General features: G+C 49.7%; 1 protein-coding gene across 1 annotated transcript in view; it reads right to left on the bottom strand.

Annotated features, from left to right (window-relative positions):
• The window catches only part of Irx3 (iroquois homeobox 3), a 128,857-nt gene extending 107,240 nt beyond the window's left edge, over positions 1-21,617 (bottom strand). The window contains exon 1 of the mRNA XM_048792019.1: positions 21,543-21,617. Within this exon, the coding sequence (XP_048647976.1) occupies positions 21,543-21,617 (75 nt within the window). The remainder of the gene's footprint in view (positions 1-21,542) is intronic.
• Positions 21,618-22,933: the final 1,316 nt, after the last annotated feature.

Raw genomic sequence — 22,933 nt, 5'->3', positions numbered from 1 at the left:
GCTCCAGGGGGGCCGTGACCTACGTGGGTTTAGCAGGAAGTGAGGCTCACACTCTTCCTGGGTACAGGAGAGGTGAGTGTTGGGGTGGTAGGTATTTCTGACCAAGAAGGAAACTTTGGAAATGAGGCTCCTTTAGAGGAGCCCAAGCTGGCCCTTATCCTGGTCTCAGAACAGGCCGGTGGATGACTTCCAGATGACCGAGCAGGCCGAGAAAGGGACTTGACAGGCAGGGCTCCTGGAGGGGACCCATGGGCCGACCGCCCACTGTGGCCAGGAATCACACTCCCTGTTCTCTGTCACTCTCCACGTGGGCTCGGGTGGATGTGAGTGCACCGTGCTGGTCTTTCCCACGGGGACCTTACTTGGTCTCTTACTTGGTCTTGTCTCCTGTGTTCATTGCCAAGGTTTAACGTGGTAATATAAATATGTTTGCCGTTCTTGTGGGATGAAATCCACCTTTCTCAACATTTGGGGTTTGCAAATGGAAATGGAAGAAGGGTGTGTGTAGCTGACTGTGTGTACTGGGGGCTGGTGGGTGAGCTTAGAAGAAAGAGGAGAGGAGCAGCTGGGGCAGTGGTGACGCCTGTGATCCCAACGGCTCAGGAGGCTGAGGCAGGAGGATCGCAAGTTCAAAGCCAGCCTCGGCAAAAGAGGGGTGATAAGCAGTTCAGTGGGACCCTGTTTCTAAATAAAATACAAAATAGGGCTGGGATGTGGCTCAGTGGGTGAGTGTCCCTGAGTTCGATTCCTGGTACCCAAAACAAACAAACAAACAAAAAAACCAGAGGAAATATGCAGAAAGGGGAATTCGGGACTTAAAGGCATATTTTGGGTGCATGCTTAAGGTACAATGTCCAGTCATGACCCAGTAGGTGGAGGTACAAGAGAGTCAGGGGTCCTTGGTACATACCAAGAGCCCTTCCTGTCAAGTCCCTGATTTTTGGAGTTGGGTAGTGAAGCAAATCTGCTCAGAACACTGCTCCAGGTCTCTTTGTCTTCAGCCTGTTTGTGACTGTCCTGTGTAGAAAGCATGTTAACTCACGCGGGTTGTACAACCCAAATCAATTACAAACTGAAATCAGCAGTTTTGCAAAAGATGCGAGCTTTCATGATGCTGACGAAAGTGATGTTGGAGAACCACCTGCAAGAGCTCTCGAGGCCGGTATTCAAAGAGGCCCTGCCTGGAGCTGGCCGCCAAGAAAGGGGACATCAAGTGGGGTAATGGCATGGTGCATGCTCCACCAAAATTAAAAGTTGAATATCAAAGTATTGAGAGTTTCTGGAGAAAATGAATGAAACTCTCTGATTTGTACACAAAATGGCCTTTCGAAATAACCTTTGTGCTGAAGTCAAATATACTTTATAGGAATTACATGCTCAGAGCAGGAATCGTTCCTTAAAATAAGTGCATAGCGGCAGTGAGAGCTTCGATGTCTTTAAACATTAGATAGATGTATTTTTAAGATAATTTTACTTCTATATAAAAATATAAATCAACACTTCTGCACTATTCTCATGAGCTTTTGTGCATGGTCTTTTAAAACATCCTTTAATTTTGCATGATTTACCTTTGTGTGCTTCAACGGAGTCACTTCTAATGATCTTCTGGGGTCTCAGAGGGCCTAACCCTGCCCGGGCTGGACAAAGAATCCAGGAAGTTCTTTTGAGGGACTGATATTTGAACAAGCTTTGAAATGTGATTTGCCCACGGGACAAAGTGAGAGAGAGGCCCTTGTGGCCGAGGGCACACCGTGGGCAAATGCATAGAGGTATGAGCCCGGGAGGTGCATGAGGGCGGCAGGAACAGTGTGGCATTACAGTATCATCTAGCACAGACCACAAATGGCTGGGAAGAAAGTTGTAGCAACAGAGTGGAGACAGCTCCCAGAAGCCCCTGGGGGCCACTGGGAGAGGTTCAGATTTCATCCTGTAGGCAACAGGCAGAGTTGTCAGCAGGGACACGACAAGATCTGATTCAGCTTCTAGAAACATCCCTCCAGGCTGCAAGGAGCAGCCCAGGACAAGAGTCTGGAGCTCCCCGATGGTGGCGCAGCGACACTGCACCTGACTCACCTTGTGCAGTTTAAGCATTAACTCCCTGCCATCCTGGGAGGGACAGAGAGGTTAAGGTCCTCACCCAAGGTCACACAGCTAGTAGAGTCCAGAGCTGGGTTTCAGACTCAGGTGAGTACCCTCAACCACGGCTCCATGCCAGTCTCACCATCAGCTGGCTTTTATATTGACCTTCCTAAAATATAAAGGGACTCACCTCTGTATGCAGATAAATTTGTTTGAAAATACATTTGTTTATGCCATTATTTTAAAAGAAAAAGTGATTTATTTCTATTATCTATTAAAATTAAAATTTATGTTAAAATATCAACATGTGCCTAAGAGATACCTGGGGGGTGCAGAGGAAGTCCAGATGAGGGGGTTGTGGCAGTGGCCAGATAAGGAGAGAGCATGCTGCAGCCCTGACTTGGCACCTGGGGCACAATGGGGTCCCTGCGATTTGTGACACCCTTCGCACACTTGGGGGAGGACACTTGTGTGCACTGAAGTTAAAGTCCCAAATACTGTGCTTTGAGGGGTGAGTTCCTTCTGGGAGGGTGGGTGGTTTGGGGGCAGAGGACTTGGTCACTGGACTCCTGGGCGTGTTAGGAAGGGCCTGGGTCCAACGGATTGCTCTAGAGGAGGAAGCCTGGGTCACCAACACCGGGAAATGGAAATTCCCATCAAGTGAGGCCAAGGAGGCGGCTGTGCCCTGGGCCATGTGCGAGACCCAAGCAGAGCCTGTAACCCGAGCCCGGGAAGATCATCAGGAACGTGACATCAGGGCCACTCCTGCAGCCTCACCCCGACAGGTGGGGGGAGCATTTGTGACTGGGCTGGTTCACGGGGCGTGAGGGGTGAGCGGGGTAGCACAAGTTGGTGGCCTTAGCTCTCGGGGCTCCTCCGCAGCCCTGGCTTCTTCCATGTCCGGCTGAGCCTCCAAGTTCAGCAAGGCCTCCTCCTGTCCTCCGGGTTGTCTTTTGTTCCTGTGGCGGAAAATTCGAAAGCCTGGGGGGATTGCATTTCTTCTCTGCACATCGATAAGGCAGAGGAAACATCTGGGGCTGGCTGCGAGGCCAAATGTGTGAAAGATGGGGGCGGGGCGGGGACAGAAAGTTTCTGTCTTTAAAAAAAGCCCATTTTTATCTCCTGGCTAGACGTTTCCTTTATTAAAATGAAATTTATAGGTTGAAATGTGAACATGCACACAGAGGAGACAGCAGGTTTAAATCCGAGGGGAGGAAATTCAAAACAAATAAAAAAAGGAAATCCCGAAAAGTCACACTTCCAGAACAAATGCAGGCACATTCGTTTCGGTTTATTACCCTCCCCCACCCCACCATCCAGCTCAAAGGACCCCACCACCTGTGCGACGTGCCTCAGATTTATTATCAGTTTCCAGGGACCAGCCTCACGGCCTCACGGTCCCGTGGCCCGCCCTTAATCAATCAGGTGCTGAGAGCCATTCAAGATGAGAACTTGGCAGAGGAGACCCGTGTGGCAGAGGGAGCGAGCTCTCAAGCCTCCGAGTGGGGCCATTTGCCATCCTGCATCATCCCCAAGAGAGAGGTCTGGGGAAAGATGTGATCTGGCACTTTCTGGAATTCCACCAGAAGTCGGTGACAGCTGCATTTGATAGCATCCTTCCTCCTTTCTGCCCTTCACTCATCCCATTCACCACGGCTCAGGCCCTAGGTTTTTTTTTTTTGGGGGGGGGTATATCCAAAAGATCAGCAACCAAATGCTACCAGGCTGTTGGGGAAGCAGGAACCAACAGCTTCCAGAGAGGGGTGGAGAAATGCCCTGTTTCAAAATCGCCACGGTAAGTGAGCCACGTATTGTTTGATGTGTTCAAAGTTCCATCAAACCTCTGGGCATATTTATACAATTAAAGCAGCCATCGAAAGAAAACAGCCCAGTGACAAATTGGGCTCGTGCACTCTGATTAACTTGTTAAGCTAAATAAATGGCGTTAGGAAACGTGCCCCATTTGAATTTATGAAATTGCTTCTCATCAAGATAGATGGCTGCTGGGCCCTGTCCGGAGTGGGGCATCTGGTACACACTCTGCCCGGAATTAGACGCAAGTCCAGAGGAACAGGAAACCATCCCCCTGTTCCAAACCCAGGACGAATCCCTTGCAGTGGCAAGGCAGGGCTGCCATTTGGTCCGAGGCCTGGAGTGTGGACTTGTTCCAATTTGGTCAACTCCTGTTCACACAGAGTCCAGGCAGCGGGGCTGATTTTTCTCACCCAAGGTTTTCTGGTTCTTGGTTTGGATGAGCAAGATGCCTAACAGGAAAACAAGGGAGCATCAGGGTTTTAGTTTGAAAATCCTCTAAGATCCAACCTTGTCTCTCTTTAGCCACCGAGGATCTGCTGCAAGGGCTGATTCCTGTCCATTACTAAGAACAGACATTTATCATGTGCTTTTGTGCTGGGAGGTGGACCTAAGGCTTTTAAGTCAATTATCCTATTAAATCCTTGTGGCCCTATGACGAAAGGGCCAGGATTCCCATTTTCCTGATGAAGACAGAGACGGGACCCTGAAAGAGTGCAAAGGAGTTAGCAAATGGTGACACCAGGATTTAAACCTAGGAAAGACTGGTCCCAGAACCTGCAATGTTAACCTCACCAGGGACTACAAGGCCCCTCAAAGGTAACCCTGAGCCTCCTGTGACATACCAAAGATGATGACCCATTACATCCAGGTTGTATACTATTTTATAGCAATCGCACATTACTTGAAAATTTGTATGAACACAGATTGTCCCCACCAACTCAGAAGACTGGATTAATTAATTAATTATGCCTTAATTAATTAATTCACCATTCTGATGCTCAAAGGAAGTTGTTATTTATAGCACGTCAACGTCGACCACAGGTTGGCAAAAGTCAGACAATTTCCTTGCAGAATGACAGGCCTGGCCTGCCCAGGTTGGGCTAGTTGTGCAGGGTATGGAAGACTGGTCTAGAGAGGAGGTGGGGCCTGATTTTTCCTGTAAATGAAGAAGTTTCTCCAAGAAAGGTGACTTCTCTTCTTTTGCCGTAGATAAGCGCTATGTTCTGGGTGGGCAACTTAGATCTTTGGCAGGTCCTTCATTGGTTCAGCAGATATGCAGCAAGAACTATGTGACACAGCAATGAGTAGAAGGGATACAGACTCTTGGGAGTGAATGACCCAGGTGGGGAGAGACCGTTATAGTACCACATGAACAAAGGCACAATTGGGTCATCTGCGACGAGAGCGATAGAGGAAAGCAACCCAGACTTTGGAGCCATCCATGCTTAGAGAAATCAGGGGGAGAGGGCTTCATGGTGACTGACAGTTGAAGCCTGGGAAGGGATCACCAGAAAATGGAGAAAGAGGAAAAATTCAGTCTTGGCAGAGGGTGTGGCAGGGGCAGAGGCCCAGGGACCCAAGGGGGCTTGGCGGGTAGAAGACACTGAAGGAGCTCGTGGGGCTGCTGTTCACAGGCAGGTCTGGGAGGTCAGCAGGAGCCACACTAGCTGGGCTATGTTGGCCACGCCAAGGCATCATCCCCAAAGCCATGAGAAACCATTGATTAATTCAGCATGCAGATAGGCTGGGGGTAGACATGTATGAGTGTGTGTGGGGGGGAACACGGCAGGGGGAGCGGGGGACAGTGACATTCCATTTGTGTTTGGCAAAGATCACAGCCGCCCGGCCTCATCTGTTCATGGTAAAACCTTGAGCAAGGCTTGGATGCTTCCGGCATGCAGGCTCCTGGGGAATAAGACTTAGTGCTGCGGTCTGGCAGGGAGTCTACGAGGAAATCCCAGCGGAAAAATGGTCAGTCATCAAAGCAGTTTTGAGAGATCTCAGCTTTTAGGCACAAACTCCAGCAGGCTGGTAGCATTTATTGAGGGGTCCCCAGTAGCCTTGGGTTGGGCTTTGTTAACCAGGAGAAGCTCATGCCAATGACCCGGGCCAGAAAAGGTACAATCACACTGAATATTATTAGTTTTAGGTGACCCTGAATGACCTAACACATTGCATGTATATTCCCAAACAAAACAGCTGGAGTCGAGAAAGCCATCGGTGGTCAAGGGATGTCACATGGCACGGTTCCTAAACCATGATTTGTGATGACACGGCCCCTGGACATGCGGAAGGAAGGGCCGACTCTACAAGGAACATCTCGATCAACTTGAGAGCTTTTTACCTGGCCAGGGGAAGTGGGGTGCTCTTGGGTTCAAGACCTAAACGTGCCGCGGTGGCTTTGGACATGAAGAACGGGTAGGGCTGGGAGAACCTTGAGGCCCAGGAAAGACAAAGCCCACGTTGACTTAAACAGATTGTTTGCAGGAATAATGACATTCGGGGTGCTTCTGGGGCAGGCTCGGAAGAGGGGAGATGCGCAGGCGGAGGAGAAAGAGAGGCGAACGGGAGGTCAGAGTCTGGCATGATGTGGTCACCAGCCGAGGGGGGCTGGCGGCCACCAGCTAAAGCGTCCAGCAAGTGCGACCTTTATTGCAGCCTCGTGATATGAGCTTCAGACTCTGGCTTCCCAAACTGAGGAAGAATCAATGTGTATCAAGTCACAGAGAGTGAATCTGATGTGAGCAGCGTTTATTTCGTATTCTGCAGATGCCCACGGTCTCACATGGCTGCTGCCTTCTTGTTCTTGATGTCTCAGACTAAACGACCCCTCCTCGAAGTGGCTCCAGGACCTCCCCGCTGTAGATTAACTCCTGTTAACCTCAAATGCAGCACTTAGTTAAACCTGAATTCTTTCCTTAGTTCATGTCCTTCTATTTTGTCACCTCCCCTGTCCTTGGATTATGGGTACCCGGATGGTCAGGAGCCACGGCATCCTGCTTCCTGCTGTGCTCTCAGCACTTAGCAGGAAGCCCGGAACATAGTAGACGCACCATGAATGTTTGTTGAGTGAATGAATGACCTTTCATGATGGAGGTCAATTGAGATTGATCCCTGTGAGGAGGACTAGTCCTCTAGCTTGCCTTGGCCAACAGCTATTGACGGCTACTTCAATTCTTATTTTGGATCTTTATATAGTCTGTCCCAGTCTGGGCGACTGTTTAATCCTCATTCACTCATTCAATAAATATTTATTTATTCGGGACTTATGATGTGTGAGGTGTCTGATGATGATTCCTAATTGGGCTATTTTTTTTTCCCTTGTTGAATTTCAATTGAGAAAGAAAACAGCACTTGTAGCATTTTTCAAGGCAAAACAAATCATATAGCAACCGCAGACCACAAACAATGAAATAATCTTTCAGGAGGCTCATTAGCCCTGAGCCTTAAGAAAAATAATAATAATTGCCAATTCTGGAAGGGTCTTTGCACTGAACTGAATAGCAATCTTTCTGAACTGAATAGCAATCAGGAAACTTGAGCCTTTCGCCAAGCCCGCTCTCCGAGAATAACAAGGCACTCTGGATTTGTGGACTGTTGGGGACTTGGATTTGGCCGAATTTCATTCTGATAAAGCAATTTTAAGGACATTGATGGGCAAGAGAAGCACATTTACTGCCCTCATGGATTCTTTCAACAGACTCCGTGATCCACGACCGTCTCATAATCAGAAGTGTTTCTTTCTGTTTAAAAGCCAGAAGAGTAGCTGACATCTTTTATCAAAAAGACAGACAATTCTTATCCCTTGACAATTCCAGATTATGGATCCCAGGAGGCTCTTCTTACACTGGTATTTTATCACCGGAATCAGAGCGACTGCTGTTTATTTTCTGAACCTCTGCGTAGTTTTCAAGGTGTTGCCAGCAGGGCCTGGGCTGACGGTGACACGTGTGATTGTCACATTGCTAGATCTGAAAGAAAACAGGAGATAAATAAATATCAGTGTTTCCTTGGATGTCTCTTAGCGATCCTGGGCACACACCGGAGGCGCTGGCATTGTTCCTGCACGGTCCGCCCTGTTTGGTGGGACACGTCCCCTTTCATCTGACAGGTCAGGAGAGGCAGGCGCAGGGCGTGGCTGGGCCAGCCTGCGATCATCTCCCCCGGGCTGCGGCTGCGCCAGGGACAGAGGGTGGAGGTGGCCTCTGGATAGAGTCCCATCCGTCCAGAGGGAGGCTGGGTCCTCATTCTTCCCACGTGGCAGGTGAGGGGGCGGGGCTCAGCATCAGGTGACATGGGCTGGGATCCTAGTTGGGGAAGTCGCTGAACCTCTAAGTCTCTGCTTCTCTCGCTGTAAAGCAGGATCTAGAACTTTCCTTCCTCCCTCCTGGGTGACTGAGATAACCCAGCAAGCACTGGCCTTCCACCCGGCCGGTTCCCCACGGCCCCCGGCATTCGCTGCTCTTTCCCGTTCTGCCCTTTCTCTGGATCACAGCTTTCCCTGACTTGGGTTTTTTTTTTTTTTTTAAACTTTATTTTTTCTTTCTTTCAGTGTTGGAGATAGAATCCAGGACCTTCGTATGCTAGGCAAGGGTTCCTTTTTAAGATCTCCTTATCCTACGTCAGAGAATGACACCCACACGCTGTAGTCCACGGGTCACATCTGGCCCACCCCCTGTTTTTGGAAGAAAATGATGTCAACGCGCGATGACCTGCGGGTCACATCTGGCCAGCTCATTTCCACGTCATCAGCAGCTGCTGATACTACAACGGCAAAGTTGCAGCAGAGACCCTGTCACAGGGTCCCCGAAGTCTCAACTATGTACTCTCTAAGGAGGGAGTGTGCCCACCCCTGTTCTAGAGGTTCTTCTACACTCGTGTGCTACACTGATTCTGCTCGTTCTTGAAGGTCCCACTTGAGTTCTTGATGTTCTTGGTGCTCTAGGGCGTGCTAATCGGTGTTATATATATAAGGGTTTCTGTGATCAGTTAACTTTGGGAAATCCTGATTGAAACCAACTTAATCAGTTTTTTTTTTTAACCGGTTGCAGGACTTATCAGGAGCCTTTAACATGCTGTTGTACGCCCAGAATCTCCAGCAGGGGATCTTGATGCGCACGTTCCTCAGATTCATGGCGCGGCTGGACCCCAGTGTTGAGGACAGGACTCCTCTTATCTAACTACCCCTGTTCTGGGCAGTGTCATCTGCTGTCACGGCTTAGGCAGACATGACATTTTTAATCCCCAAATTTAATTTCCAGCCTGGTGCTGCAGTCTGGCTGCAGCAAAATAACCGGGGGGGGGGGGGGGGGGGANCCAAATATGCTTCTCACCCACCTGCTCCTCTTCCCTCATGATCCAGGATGAGAAGAGGCAGGACTTTTCCAGTTGCTGCAATTAAAAACCTAAAGCTCATCTTGACTTCCTCATGCCCCGTGTCTAACCCCCTCTACTCCGTATTCCATCCGTCTGTGCGTCTGTCTTCTCTGCCTGCAACCCGCCTCCTGTACACAGCCGCCTCTCACCATCTGCACTGTTCAGCCCGCCGTAAGCCACGCGCCCCTTACCTGGACCCCTGAGACACCTTCCCAGCTGGGCTCCCTACTCGTGCTCTGCATGGCGGCCGGGGTGATCTTTCTGGCTCTTTCTCTGTATGTTTGTCAGTCTGTTAGCTTTTTCGTCACTGTGACTAAAAAACCTGACAAGAACAACTTAGAGGAGGGAAAGTTTATTGGGGTCACAGTGTCAGTGGTTCAGTCCATGGTTGGCCGACTCCTTGCTCTGGGCCCAGGGTGAGGCAGAACATCATGGTGGTAGGACTTAGTGAGGGGGTGGGCTCTGTTCATGGTGGCCAGGAAGCAGAGAGAGGGAAGGGGGAGAGGGGGAGGGGCTGTGGGGAAGAGGAATCCTTTTTGGGGCTCAGCCCCCTGTGACCCACCTCCTCCAGCCTTGGCCTACGGTCACCATCCATTCATCCATTCAAATTAGGATGGCTTGATTAGCTTAAAGGTCTCACCAGCTGTCATCATTTCACCTCTGACTACCCCTGCATGAACCAGCAGCCTTTAGGGAACGCCTCATCTTCAAACCCTAACTGTCAGCTTTCCCTTGCTGTGACAAAATGCCTGAGAAAATGAACTAGAGGAGGAGAGATTTCTCTGGGCTCTGTTGTTTCTGAAGTGTGGTGAGGCACAACATCCTGCAGAGGGACCTGGCAATGAAAAGCTGCTCACTCTACGGCGGTTAGAAAAGAGGGAGAGAGAGAGAGAGAGAGAGAGAGAGAGAGAGAGAGAGAGAGAGAGAGAGAGAAAAGGGAAGGAAAGGGGACAGGCTATATCCTTCAAGGACACATCCCCTGTGACTGACTTCCTTCAACCAGGCCACACCTCCTAGAGTTCCCATCGCCTCCCAATAGTGCCACCAGCTGGGACCAAGCCTTAAAACCCATGAGCCTTTGGGGAAAATTCTAGAGCTAAACTATTGCACTCTGGCTTCAAACAAGTTCAGGAAAATATTTCTACTCCAATCAGAATAAAAACCAACTTCCTGGGTAGCTTTCAGGCCTTCACTACGTCTCACCCCGGCCTATTCTGCCCCTCGAATCCACTAGCCCTGGGCCTTTGCACATGCTCATCTTTCCATCTGGGAAAGTTCAGTATTATACCATCCTCCTTCCCTTGACCCCCTCTTTTCAAGGACCCTTCATGATCATTTATATCCCTTCTCCATAAAACCTCAGGGATACCCTTGCTGACCAGACTGGGACACCCAATTTCTTTGCATGAAATTATTCTACTTAATTATCTTTGTAAACCTTGTTGAAACCCGAGGTCATCTTGTTTTCATGCTTATGTGTGTCTCGCCCACTGAGTCCAAGCCTCCTGAGGGGAAGGCCCAGGTCTTCTTCACCACCAGGCATTGGGAGCCTGGGTGCAGGTACACAGGGGCTTTCTGACAATAGCCACTTGTTGCCAGGCGACGACTCCTTAGCTCCTTTGTCCACAAAGCATCCTGTGTCCTTGCACTGTAAGTCTTTGTGGTGATCACCATGGGGGCAGCACGTGACCTTCTCGGAGGACTCCTTGTCAAAGTGCTTTTCCTTCAATATCACACGTAATTCTTCCAGCCAACCGTGGAGCCTATGAGCAGGTACTCTATTCCCATTACATGGGCGAGGAAACTGAGTGTCTCAGTCCATGGAAGCTGCTGTAACAAGTGACCCCACACTGGGTAAACCAGAAACGTAGGTTTCTTACAGTTTTGGGGGCTGCAAAGCTCAAGATCCATGTAGCAGGGGATTGGCTGGCTATGGAGACCAGCCTCCTGGTCCATAGAGGGCTGTTTTCTCCCTGAGTCCTCATGTGGTTGAAGGGAGCTCACTGGAGTCTCCCTTTCTTTTTAATGAGTCCTAATTTATCACAATTATTATTAGTAGTAGTACTTTTAATTTTTTTGTGTGGGGGCAGGATACTGGGGATTCAACCCAGGGCTGCTTTATCACTGAACTATATCTTCAGCCCTTTTTGTTTTTTAGTTTGAGTCACGGTCTAAGTTGCCTAGGGCTTCTCTAAGTCACTGAGTCTGACCTTGAACGGGAGATCCTCCTGCCTCAGCCTCCTGAGCTGCTGGGATTACAGGCCTGCACCACTGCATCCAGCTGCAATTACTGTTTTGATAGACAATGTTGTGGTTTGGAACTGGAGTGTCCCTCAGAAGCACCAACGTTGAACACCTGGTCCCTAATGCAGCAGTGTCCAGAGGAGAGGCTTTTAGCACGTGACTGGCACAGGCAGGCTCTGACCACAGCATGGATTCATCAGTTGGTAGCTGAATAGACTGTTGGGAGGAGGGACTTAGCGGGAGGAAGCAGATCCCCTGAGCGTGTGCCCTGGAAGGGTTTAACCTCCTCACAGCCCCGCCCTCCTTCCTGGCTGCCATGACCCCAGCGCCTTTTCTTCCCCACATCCTTCCGCCATGTTGGGCTTCACCTCAGGCCCAAAGCAATGGAGCTGGATGACCATCGACTCAAGTCTCAGAAACCATGATTCCAAATGAGTCTTTCCTCCTCTAAGTATTTCTCATCTAGTATTTTGGTCAAAAATACCAAAAAGCTAACACAGACAAGAATTGTCATATATGGTAAGAAAGAGCACCTTCAAATGGGTTCCTAAGTCCTTTGGAAACCACTCTGGGGTCTCTTTCAAAGGGGGCCCTCATCCCATTCAAAGGGCTCCACCTTCTTGGCCTAATCTCCTCCCCAAAGCTCCGTCTCCTCATTCCAGCACATTGAGGGGTTAGGACCTCAACACAAGAATTTGGGGGGACACCACTGGTCAGCCCATCACACTGAGACTCTGGGAGGCCCAGCTGCTTGCCCACAATGGGACACCTGGTATGTGGTGGGTCCTGAACATCTGCCAGGTCTGATTCCAGATCCACGACTGGGCAGCACTGGCCTCTGGCTATGAGGAGGCTCCGCACCTGAGCCTCTGGGGGTCAGGCTGGTGGCCGGAGGCCTCAGGCGGGACTCACCTCCCACTGCGGCTGTCCTCTCTCCCATGCACCCAACTTGGAATATGGCTTCATTGGCTTGTAAACCTTGTTCTCATTTGAAACAAGCAAGTGTGCTTTTTACAGCCTCTTACCTCTCCTAAAAAAGTGGCTCTGCCCTCTCTATTAATAGGTGAGCTAATATTTGGAAGGCACTTACTGGCTCATTGCAAGTACTCCATGATTTTGTTTTGTTTTGTTTTGTTTCATAATTCAACTCGGCTGGAAGGGCTTTCTCCTTGAGAGAGAAAGAAGAAGGTGGCTGAGCTGGACTGAGTCAGCCTTTCTTCCTGCTCTCTCAAGGAGGATCGATTAGCTGATTATAGGTGGCACCTGGGCTGACATTAAGTAACATTGACTTAGAGATATCCTTCTGCATCAAAGAGTTTGGCCCAGTCCTTAACACCTCCCGGACACCTGCTTATCTCCCCTTTTAGCAGAGAGAGTTCCTGGAACTCACCTAAGGCTCAAGGCCTCTGGCAGGCAGGAGCATCTCAGGCATGTGAGAACGTTGCTTTACCCCAGGTCTCCACGCCCACAGCACTGGCTGGCAGAACCTGAGCCCTCATGGGTATTTAAATAGCCATGGTTTTCAATTTTATGGTGAACTTTTATTTATGGCAAATGATAGTGCCTTCCAAGTGTCATGATGTTTTCTTTCCAAATAAATTTCTTTAAATGAAAAATTAGTTCAAAACACACAGGTATCACATGATCCGGCCATGCCCCTCCTAGGTACCTACCCAGTGGAACCATAGAACCACACGGAGACTTACATGCCCGTGGTCACAGAGGGGTTGCTTATAAGACCCTGCATTGGAACCCCCCTGAATGTCCATCCACAGCTGGATAAAGAAAGGGTGGCCGTCACACCATGGAGAATTATTAGAGAAGAAAAACCAGAAAATAAGATGCACAAGGATAGAGATGAACTTCAAAAGCTCAGGTCCATTGAGAGAAATCGGAAGCCAATGACCGTGTGCTCCGTGATTCGACTGAGGGGGCTTTCCTAGAAAAGGCAAATTGGAGCAATGGTAAACAGGTTGCTAGGCCGGAGGATTGTGGCAGAAAGCCCAAAGCCCTCTGGGGGATGATGGGAAAGACCTGTATCTTGATGGCATGAGTTTCTCTAAACTCAGGGGCATGCATACTTAAGATCGGGCATGCACACTTAAGGCATGTGGCTCGCCTGTCAGCAACTGGGGAGGCTGAGGCAGGAGGATCACGAGTTCCAAGCCAGCCTCAGCAACTTAGCGAGGCTCTAAGCAACTCAGTGAGACCCTGTCTCTAAATAAAATACCAAATAGGGGTGAGGATGTGGCTCAGTGATTAAACAACCCTGGGCTTAATCCCTGGTATCTAAAGAAAACTTGTGACATTTTCCTGCATGTAGAGTATAGCTCAATTAAGTTGATTAAAGAATTTAAAGAGAAAATATAAAAATAAAATAGGTGTTGAATTCAAGGCCAAAAATCTGGGATGGTAACAAGGAAATAACCATGGTATGGAGTCCATAGTGCTGGCCTGGAGACCCACAACCCCCTGCCGGGCACCTGTCCTCATTCTCTTGTTCTTCTCCTGATTGTTATTAAATGTCTTTCTTAGCAAACCTTTTTTTTATGTGAGGCGGGCTGTGTTGCCCAGGCTGGCCGGAATCTCTGGAGCTCAAGGGACCCTCTGGGGATCCTCCTGCCTCAGCCTCCTGAGTGGCAGGGACTCCAGGACACGCTCTGTATCTTAATGCAGCTTCGACTTTGATGCCACCAACTTTTTCTCCTGTGGATTCTGTGCTGCATACCTTGCTTAAAACCAGGAAGAACTATTCCCCCACCCGAAGACTATGAAAATTACGATATCATTCTCTAATATTGATATACTTAAAAAATAGGTCATTCAAATTATTTTTAATATGTAGTAAAATACATACACCCTGACAGTTACCATCGCTGTTATTCTCCAGGGCACAGTTCGGTGGCATTAAGTTGGTTCATTTTGGAAGGCAGCCATCTCCGCCCCGCCATCTCCAGAAGCTTTATATCTTGTAAAACTGAAACTTTGTCCCCCAACCCCCTGTCCCCACCTGCACACCACACATAGATGCATGGGGCCCTTCCTCTGTCCCTCCCATCTGCCCTATGCCGGCTCCACCATGTTGCTCTGTAGCTAGGCCCTGCAGCCTGCAGGCAGTCAGCTCCCTGGGGCTCCTGGTCAGGGGTGGGAGGGGCCAGGAGCTGGGAATGCAGGTGTCTCAGCCTGGGGGCAGGTGAGGCCCCCCCCTTGTCAGATTGCACAGACCCCACCTCCCGCGGCCTCGCTGGGGCTTTTGGAGGTCAGTAGGCTGCCCTCTCTGCCAAAGGCTTCGGAGGGAGCAGGGGTGCCCTGGGACGGTTTGAGCTTCTCTGCCTGCCGTGGAACTTTGCCATCACCCAGTTGATTGTGAGGCAGGATTCAAGATAAGGCAAGTTAATCTTGGTCCCCCTCCAAGGACATTTAGTACTGACATACAAAACAGAATCCTCTCGAAGTTTGTTCATTCGGTTCAGCAGGAACCCCTGCCCCAGCCCCCCCCGGGCAGTAGTGGAGAGTCCCTCGGTCTCCTCACACTAGGTGCATACAGCATGGCTGCAGCCACATCTGCCCACACCCTAGAAGGTTGTGACATGGCACTGAGGGAACATGGCAGGCATCAGCAGGGCGGGCTGGTGGGCAGGTCTGAGGCCTGACCATGCTCTGCTGAGCGCGGGACCTGGAATCCCCTGGGGTCTGAGGCTGTCTCTCAGGGCCAGAGGTGTGGGCAGGTGGGAAGGGCTGAGGTTTCCACAAAGCTCTTGTCATCCGATGTCACATGAGTCATGCCACCGTAGCTCCCCCTAGGTTTCTGGTAGAGAGATAAGGTGGACCCAGATGGAGCTAGATAAGCTGGGCACCTGTTAGAGAACCATGGCAGCTTCCTCCCCCGCCCCTGCAGGCCACCAAGTCACAGGGAGGCCACCTGGGGAACCTGGCAGTTTGGCAGAGGCCCTTTGGGTCAGTGTGTCATAGGGGGACCTGCCGTTCGAGGAGAAGCGCCCTGGGACTGTGGGCAGAGAGTCCCAGGAGGGTGGCTGTCAGCGTTTCCCAAGTCACATCACTCATTTATCACTGTGCATGTTCCCTGTCTCCTGCGGTTTCTACCTTTGACATACACACACACACCTAAGCATGCATGTGCACTCAAAACCACATTTTCCATATAAATTAAGCTTTCTTTTAAAAAATATTTATTTATTTATGTATCTTTTAGATTTTTAGGTGGATACATTAGTTTGTTTTTATGAGGTGCCGAGGCTCAAACCCAGTGCCTCATGCATGCTAGGCGAGCACTCTACCACGGAGCCCCCACCCCAGCCCCTAAATTAAGCTTTCTTAATGAGCAATCCTACACCTGTAATATAGTAAGTAATGGTGAGGAATAGGTAGGACATGGCAGGCACCATGGAAGGCATTTACAATGTATCCACCGAGTCAAAACCAACTCCTTGAGGGTAGTTTCATGCTGCTATTTCTCCCCATTTAACCCCTGAGGCAACTGAGGTACAGAGAGCCCATGTCATCTACCCTGAGTCAAACTGATGGAAACCCAGGCTGTCTGGCTGCAGTCCCTGTCACAGGCTGCCTGTCAATAATAGGTCAAAAATGGGCTCATGTGAACATTTTCCTATAGTCACATTGATAAATACCAAATAATACATATATGTTATTTGATCATACATATATATGTGTATGTGTGTATATATGCATATATGTGTGTGTATGTATGTAATAATATATGCATATATTTTATATACACTTTTACACACTCACACAAATGTAAAAGTACCTGTCTGTCTGGGTGCCACCTGCCACCTGGTTCTTTCTGCAAACCTTTTGTGGACACTCACTTAGGCACTACTGGGCCAGGAGATTCAATGAAGGCACCCAGACCCTTCCAGCTCTAACAAGTTCCTTCTCCTGGATGGTGAGACCACTGAGACCACCTCCTCCTGACACCTTCAATTTGTGTGTTTAAACCCAGGTGCCACCTCCAAGCCCCTGCAGGATTTGATGGGACCCTGTTGGGTAGGAGGCTGGCAGGAGACCCCCTGGAAGGTTCCAGGGGGTCGCTGCCCAGGGTTTGGGATGCACAATGGATCAGTTCTGTCGGGGCCACTTTCCTGTCATCTGACTATCCATGAAGCACCTTGTCCTGTTTGCTCCAGAGGGCTTGCTTCTTCATCAAGTCAGCAAAGAGCAAGTTCAAGGTCGGCTTCCGAGCCTCCCACACGGCGTGGAGAGCGTGACCTTCAGCACCAGGCAGAGAGATTTACAGCTTGTTTTGTGGTTTCAATTAGAAGTCACAACATTATCTACACGGCCACAATGGCCTTGGGACAGCTTGGGGGAGAACTGGGCACTCTTTGGGAAAACCTGGGGTGCATTCCAATTCCTCAACCTTCAGCTCACGTTAGAACGGGCTTAGTCTTCTTCTGAAAGTGGCAGGTCAGATGGAGAAAGAATGGGCCTCTCCTCCAAATCGTGGCGCCTGGTCACCCACCTGACCTACAGGCTGGGCCTCAGGCCCTGAGTGCGTGAAAGCCTGGACTCATGGGTCCTCTACAAAAATGACCCAACCCTCCGCCCTCTGCTGTGTATAATTATAATCTTTTGGGCAGGTGGCTCCGGGTCAAATCCTGCTGCTGCTCCTAACCCGGAGGGAGTGGGAGGGGGAGGCCTGGGCTAGTCATTAAGCCTTGTTGCAGGTCAGTGTCCTCATCTGTAGAGTGGGCGCACCAGGGCCTGCTTTGCAGCATTGCAGGGAGGGTGGGACAGTTCAATATGAAGAGTTTGGTCCCCAGGAGGTGCCTAAGAAATGTTGTTTGATGCTGCTGGGGACATCGAGGCCAGGGTGAGTGTCTGTCTGTTCACTTTTCCGTCTCATGTCCAGGGAGCCCCTCCTCTGGACAAGTCCACACACTGCTAGCCTTCACGGACCCAAATGCCTGTTTTCCCTGGTTCTGGGTTGCTCATGTTTAAAAGGCCCTTGAAGACTGGATCTTGGAGACCTTAGTGGGGAGGGTCCCGAACTCTTGCAAAAATCAGACGCGCGCACAAAATTTGCAGATGATTTTGGGGTGGGAAGTTCAACCATGGTCTCCATTCCCTTCTTCATGCCAGGCTAAAAAATCCTAAAGATAGATGGAGTGTGAAAGGGACAGATGCTCTCAGTAGGTTATGTTCCTCCTATTGTCCCCATTGCAGTCCTGGGGATGCCCACCACTGGGTGTGAAGTGACTCTTTCCGGGTTTCCTTATTTACCCCGGCTGCGTTGACTGACAGCCTTTGGTGGCTGGGTCAATGTCATTCTGCTTCCCCTCTTTCTGCCTCTTGGCTTAAAAAGCCAGCAGCTTCACGGAACCTACCTGACAGAACCTCTCTGTGAACTTTTAAATTTCCCCTGCACACGGAATTCAATGACAGAGGCCAGGAGAGTGCAGGAGAGCCTTTGTCCAGGCCAGGGTGCTTGCTCCTGCCCAACACCGAGTCCCTCCCTTCTCGCGGCTTAGCCCCGTAGCTCATGGTGCTGCGGGCGGGCTCCCTCCGTACCTGTTTCACATTTTTAATTTTTATTTCAAAGTTTTCCTCCCTAGCTCTGCCTGGAGGCATTGGCCTGACTGATGTGGGAGGGTGAGAATTTTCCGGAAATCTGTGACCACCCAGGAGTTTCTGAACAGACTGTGACTACAGATCCAAGCCTCTTATCTTCTCTCCCCATCGCTGCCCTGATGAGTCTTTTGGGCAACGCCCTGATACTGGGCATCTTGTACCCAGAAGTGAGCTTCCAGGCCCTGGGCTGCCCTCAGCAGACTGATCTGTTCCATTTTATCTGTGATCAGGTGCCACAGGCAGATGAGGCTGATTATACCTTCTCTGTTTTGCAATTGTGGACATGATCAGGACAAGGCAAGAGAGGGGTGTGGAGCAACCTTGAACCAGCTCTCTGGACACCGGGGAGGCCAGGCAACCCATTCTTCTTGTTGGACATGGTGAATCTCCACTCGTCGTCTGGCCAGCCCTCCTGTAATTAACCATGCTAACAGCGTTTGAGGGTCCTCTGTGTGCTCCTCGGACCCCTCAGGAACAAAGCCCTGCAGGAGCAGCCAACGGGGTGATGAAGCTGTCCTGGCTGGTGGCGATGGGCCTTAGAGACCATCCCCCACCCTTCCCCAGGTTGCAGAACTTCCCACGGATGGAACTTGCACATCCCGCAGTGAAGAGAACTTGCTGTTCCCCTTCTAGCAATTTCTCTTCCTGCCAAGAAATGTGGGCCCGGCCAACTGGTTTGCATTTTGCTTTTGCCCGTCTCTCTCTCTCCCCAACAGAGCTTCTCAAAGCCACACTCCGTGTGTCTGTCCAATTCAGCTCTGGGTCCCCAGAGCCTGACATCGTGCGTGGCATATTCTTGGCTTGCGACAAATGCTGAATGAATGAATCCAGAGGAACAGACACGCCCTAGCCCTTCCATCCCCCCGCAGGGGCTGAGAGTTTGTTTTACAAGTTCGCTTTCCCTCTCTTCCCAGGTCTAAGGACAAGTTGCCGTCTGTAAAGCGGGAACTGAATGGTTTGATCCCGGGTGTGGGGACAGTTGCGGCTGTGGGTGGGGGACACAAGGCTGTGGATGTCTCCAGAAAGCTCTGCTGCACATGGGTGTTCTTCACGAACTGAGGTCAGCCAGCCCTTCCACAGAGTTGTAGGGGCTATGGTGTGGGTGGGAGGTGGGAGGGGGCGCGCTGTAGGGTGGGCTGCAGGTAAGGAGATGGTTCAGAGTCATGGCTCAAGTTCAGCCAGGGTAGTATTTCCAAATACTAGGAGGGAGAGGTTGGGGAGTAGATGTAAAATAATGTGCATACATGTGTGTATATGTCTCTATATATCCATATATATTGTATTTAATATGCATGGCTATGTTTTGAACTTTTAATTGATATGATTAGTCTACTGGTCAGAATCCCTCCAGGAAATAGAGTCTAATCCTTAAGAGGTCCAGAGGAAGGACTTGGCGAGCCAGGCACAGGGGTGCACACCTATGATCCCTGCTACTTGGGAGGCTGAGGCGAGAGGATCACAAGTTCTAAGCCAGCCTGAGCAGCTTAGTGAGACCCTGCCTCAAAATAAAAAAATAAAAAGGGCTGGGGCTGTAGCTCAGTGATAGAGCACCTCTGGGTTTGATCCCCAGTAATGCTAAAAAAAAAAAAAAAAAAAAAAAGGATGCAACTAAGGAAGGACTTAGTTTCCCAGATATTAAGAGCATGACCAGGGGATGACGGAATCCCAGGAACTAACAATCATGGGTTTGTTTCTACCTCTAGGACTGGAAGGGCAGGGGAGAGAGGGTCACATCAGAGCTCTAAAAGGATGTGGACCATTGGGGAGCACCGTGCACCAGGATCTGTAGCCTTGGAGGGGCATGGGTCACTGCCAGAAAACACAGCCCAAAGCAGGGAGAGACACTCTTCTTCTCCATCCTCTCTTAGGGCCTCCTGCTGGTGAGTTGGGAGCTGTGGAAAGCATGGAAACCCAGACCTGCTGTCTATTGGGGCAGTCTCATGGGGAGGGAGAAATATTTATTTAAGAAATATTCATTGAGCATCTTCTACATGCCAGTTACAATGCTGGAATTCAATGAGGGATACATCAAAATAGCTAATTAATATCCGATTATTAGGGATGGGTTGTAGCTCAGTGGTAGAGTGCTTGTCTAGCACATGTGAGGCACTGGGTTCCATCCTCAGCACCACATACAAAAATAAGCAAATAAAATAAAGGCATGCTGTCCATCTACAACTAGAAAAAAAATTCCAAAACCCTCACTTATTAGATTGAATCGATATTGAGTAAAGGAATAATGTGGCACCTACTGTGTTCTACTACTGACTCCTAGATACATGAGCCACATACATAAAAGACCAGCCAGCAGTATTGCTCACACAGCCCGGGTAGAATTTAGTTCCAGGGCCAGACAACATCTCCATTGTCTCCCCATCTGTGCTGCTACCCCACTTTCCCCACACCACACACCCATTCTTCCATACTTGACATCCTTTCCCATTACCTGGATTATATGTTTGACTGCCAAGTTACTGTATGTCTCCCCTGACCCCTGGGGGGAACTTCTTGAAGGGAAGAACCTCCTCAATATCCACACTGTCATCAGGGAGAAGGGCCGAGCTGTAAGGATCCCAGGGAGGGTTGGCAAAGATTTCTCCTGAACCTGCCCCACCTTTCCTTCAAGAATCCCTTCTGTGCAGTTTTTCCCTAATGCCAGGAAATCCCAGAACCCTGGGGGGAGCCCTGGGAGACCCGGCAAGATTAGGCACGCTGAAGAATTCCCTGCCACACCCCACCCTCAGCCCAGCTGTCTTTCCTTTGAACAAATGAAGGAATAAGCAGGAAACCACCTGCTTCTAGAGCCTGCAGCTGTGTCAACCTGGAGAATTTTGAGAAATACAGATTCTCTTTCCTCCAGAGAGGGCGCTCTTTGATTCAAACACCCATGGATCCCTTTTATGGTGTTTGCCCTCCCACAATCTAAATTAATTTTTTAAAAAACAGCTCATTGGTTCTGACATGCCTAGTTTTGCACACACCTATTGTGGAAGTCACCTGTTTGCTGCTGCCACCATTTGTTCTAACATTCTTTAAAATACACAGAAAGTTGTTAACAAGGACAGTCCTTGCTGCCCCCTCAATGCTGACCTTGTACCAACTGCGATAGAAGCGTGTATCATTTAGCCAACACAAAGCTGGGGATTTGGTATAAGTTGGGGAGGGATAGGCACCTGCCTTTAGAACAAGTATTCCAAGTGGCTTTAACCGTACTTGGTCTGAGGACCCTACTCTAAGGACATTATTCTGGCTTGGTTTTTGGTGTGAGAATGTGTGTGTGTGTGTGTGCGCGTGCGCGCGCACACATGCGCACGCGCACACGCACACACATCCAGTCTATATTCAGGCAGATTTTCAATGTGACAAACAAGATTCTATCAGAACCCTGGTCTATAAATCTGCCATCTTTAACTCACCTTATCACTTTCAGTCATGATGGCTTTCCTGTCCTTTACATCTTCCAATAGGGTTGCAGCAGATAGGGCGAGCATGTTTCCCTGTTCAACACAGGAGGACGCTGAGTTCTGAGGTTAGGATCCTTTCACCATGGACTTTGTATCCACCAATTTATCCTAGACTTCCGCTGGTGAGAGAGCTGGGGAAGGAGCAGGAAGGGAGCAACTCAGAAAATTTGCCCCACAGTGGACGAGGTAAAGGAGAAAGAAAAGATAAACAGACGGAGAGGAGAGGAATGTCACACAGGAGGGTGAAGTACCAAGAAACTACGTGTGCTAAAATGAGAGGCCTAGGGTCAGGATGGACCTTAGCTTCTGCTGTCCCCAACTCTCTGCCTCTGGCAGGACATCTTAGCCTAGGGCCAAGCAAATACCCCCTTGAAGCAAATACCCCCAAGAAACCAGTATTTACCCATAATCTCTGTTTTGGAAGTAATTAATCTTCAACTGTATGAGTCCCTTTGTGGTGCAAAGCTGGTGTTGACACTTTTGTGTAAACACCCAGCTTAGCATATTTGACAAACTGGTGGCTGTGACTTTGATCCCCGTCAGCCAGTTCTGAAAGGCTGCCTCAGCAGGCACAATGACAGACCTAATCCTTGCTATGTTCCTCTCCGTTCCTCTCCAAGCCATGTTTAGAATTCGGAGTCTGTCTTTCTGTATCCCTGTAGGTGCTGCTAGGAGTTTGCTTAGGAACTCTCTTCCTTCTTCACGCTTGCTGGTGACTCCTGAGTTCATTTTCCCAGCAAGACAGCAAGCAGAATTCCAAAGTAGCAAATGACCCCAATGAAAACCCTTAAACTCACATAGATTTAATCACTGCAGCAAATTGGAACCATTTGTGGTCAGGTTTGGACGGCGATCTGTAAAGATCTCCCCAAGTCCCCCCCTCTATTTTCTTTTTAAGTGGCTTAGTTAAGGTTAGTAAGAAAAGATGACGACCCTGCCTAGGCTCCTGGGGTACAGAGAAGGGAGCTGAATTGTTTGGATGGACTCTCAGGGACATCTGCCACCGCCTGAGTGTCTCCCAATGGCAAGGAGCAAACTTTGGTGGTAGTCAGCCTCATCGGTCAGGGGCCAGGGCTCTATGATCCAGAAAACAGAGAGGTTTCAGGGCCATGAGTTTCCGCTGCAGGTCTGAGGCCCTCTTAGGAAAATACTGTGTTCTGTGACTTTCGTCACCTCCAGTTACCCTAATAAGGCGAGGGAAAGGTCAGTACATTTTTTTCATGAGCACAGAAGAAATCGAACCCTCTCTGTTATGATTTCTCTTTAAGCAAACCAAACAGAGAGCGCTTTAATGAGGACGCGGGTCTGGGGTGGAGGCTGACCAAGGAGGCACCGTCAGAGTG

This window comes from Marmota marmota, unplaced genomic scaffold, assembly GCF_001458135.2.
Source record: "Marmota marmota marmota unplaced genomic scaffold, marMar, whole genome shotgun sequence".
NCBI classification, from domain to species: Eukaryota; Metazoa; Chordata; class Mammalia; order Rodentia; family Sciuridae; genus Marmota; species Marmota marmota.
The sequence above is the reverse complement of the archived record's forward strand: the minus strand, read 5'-3'. Positions and strand labels throughout refer to the sequence as shown.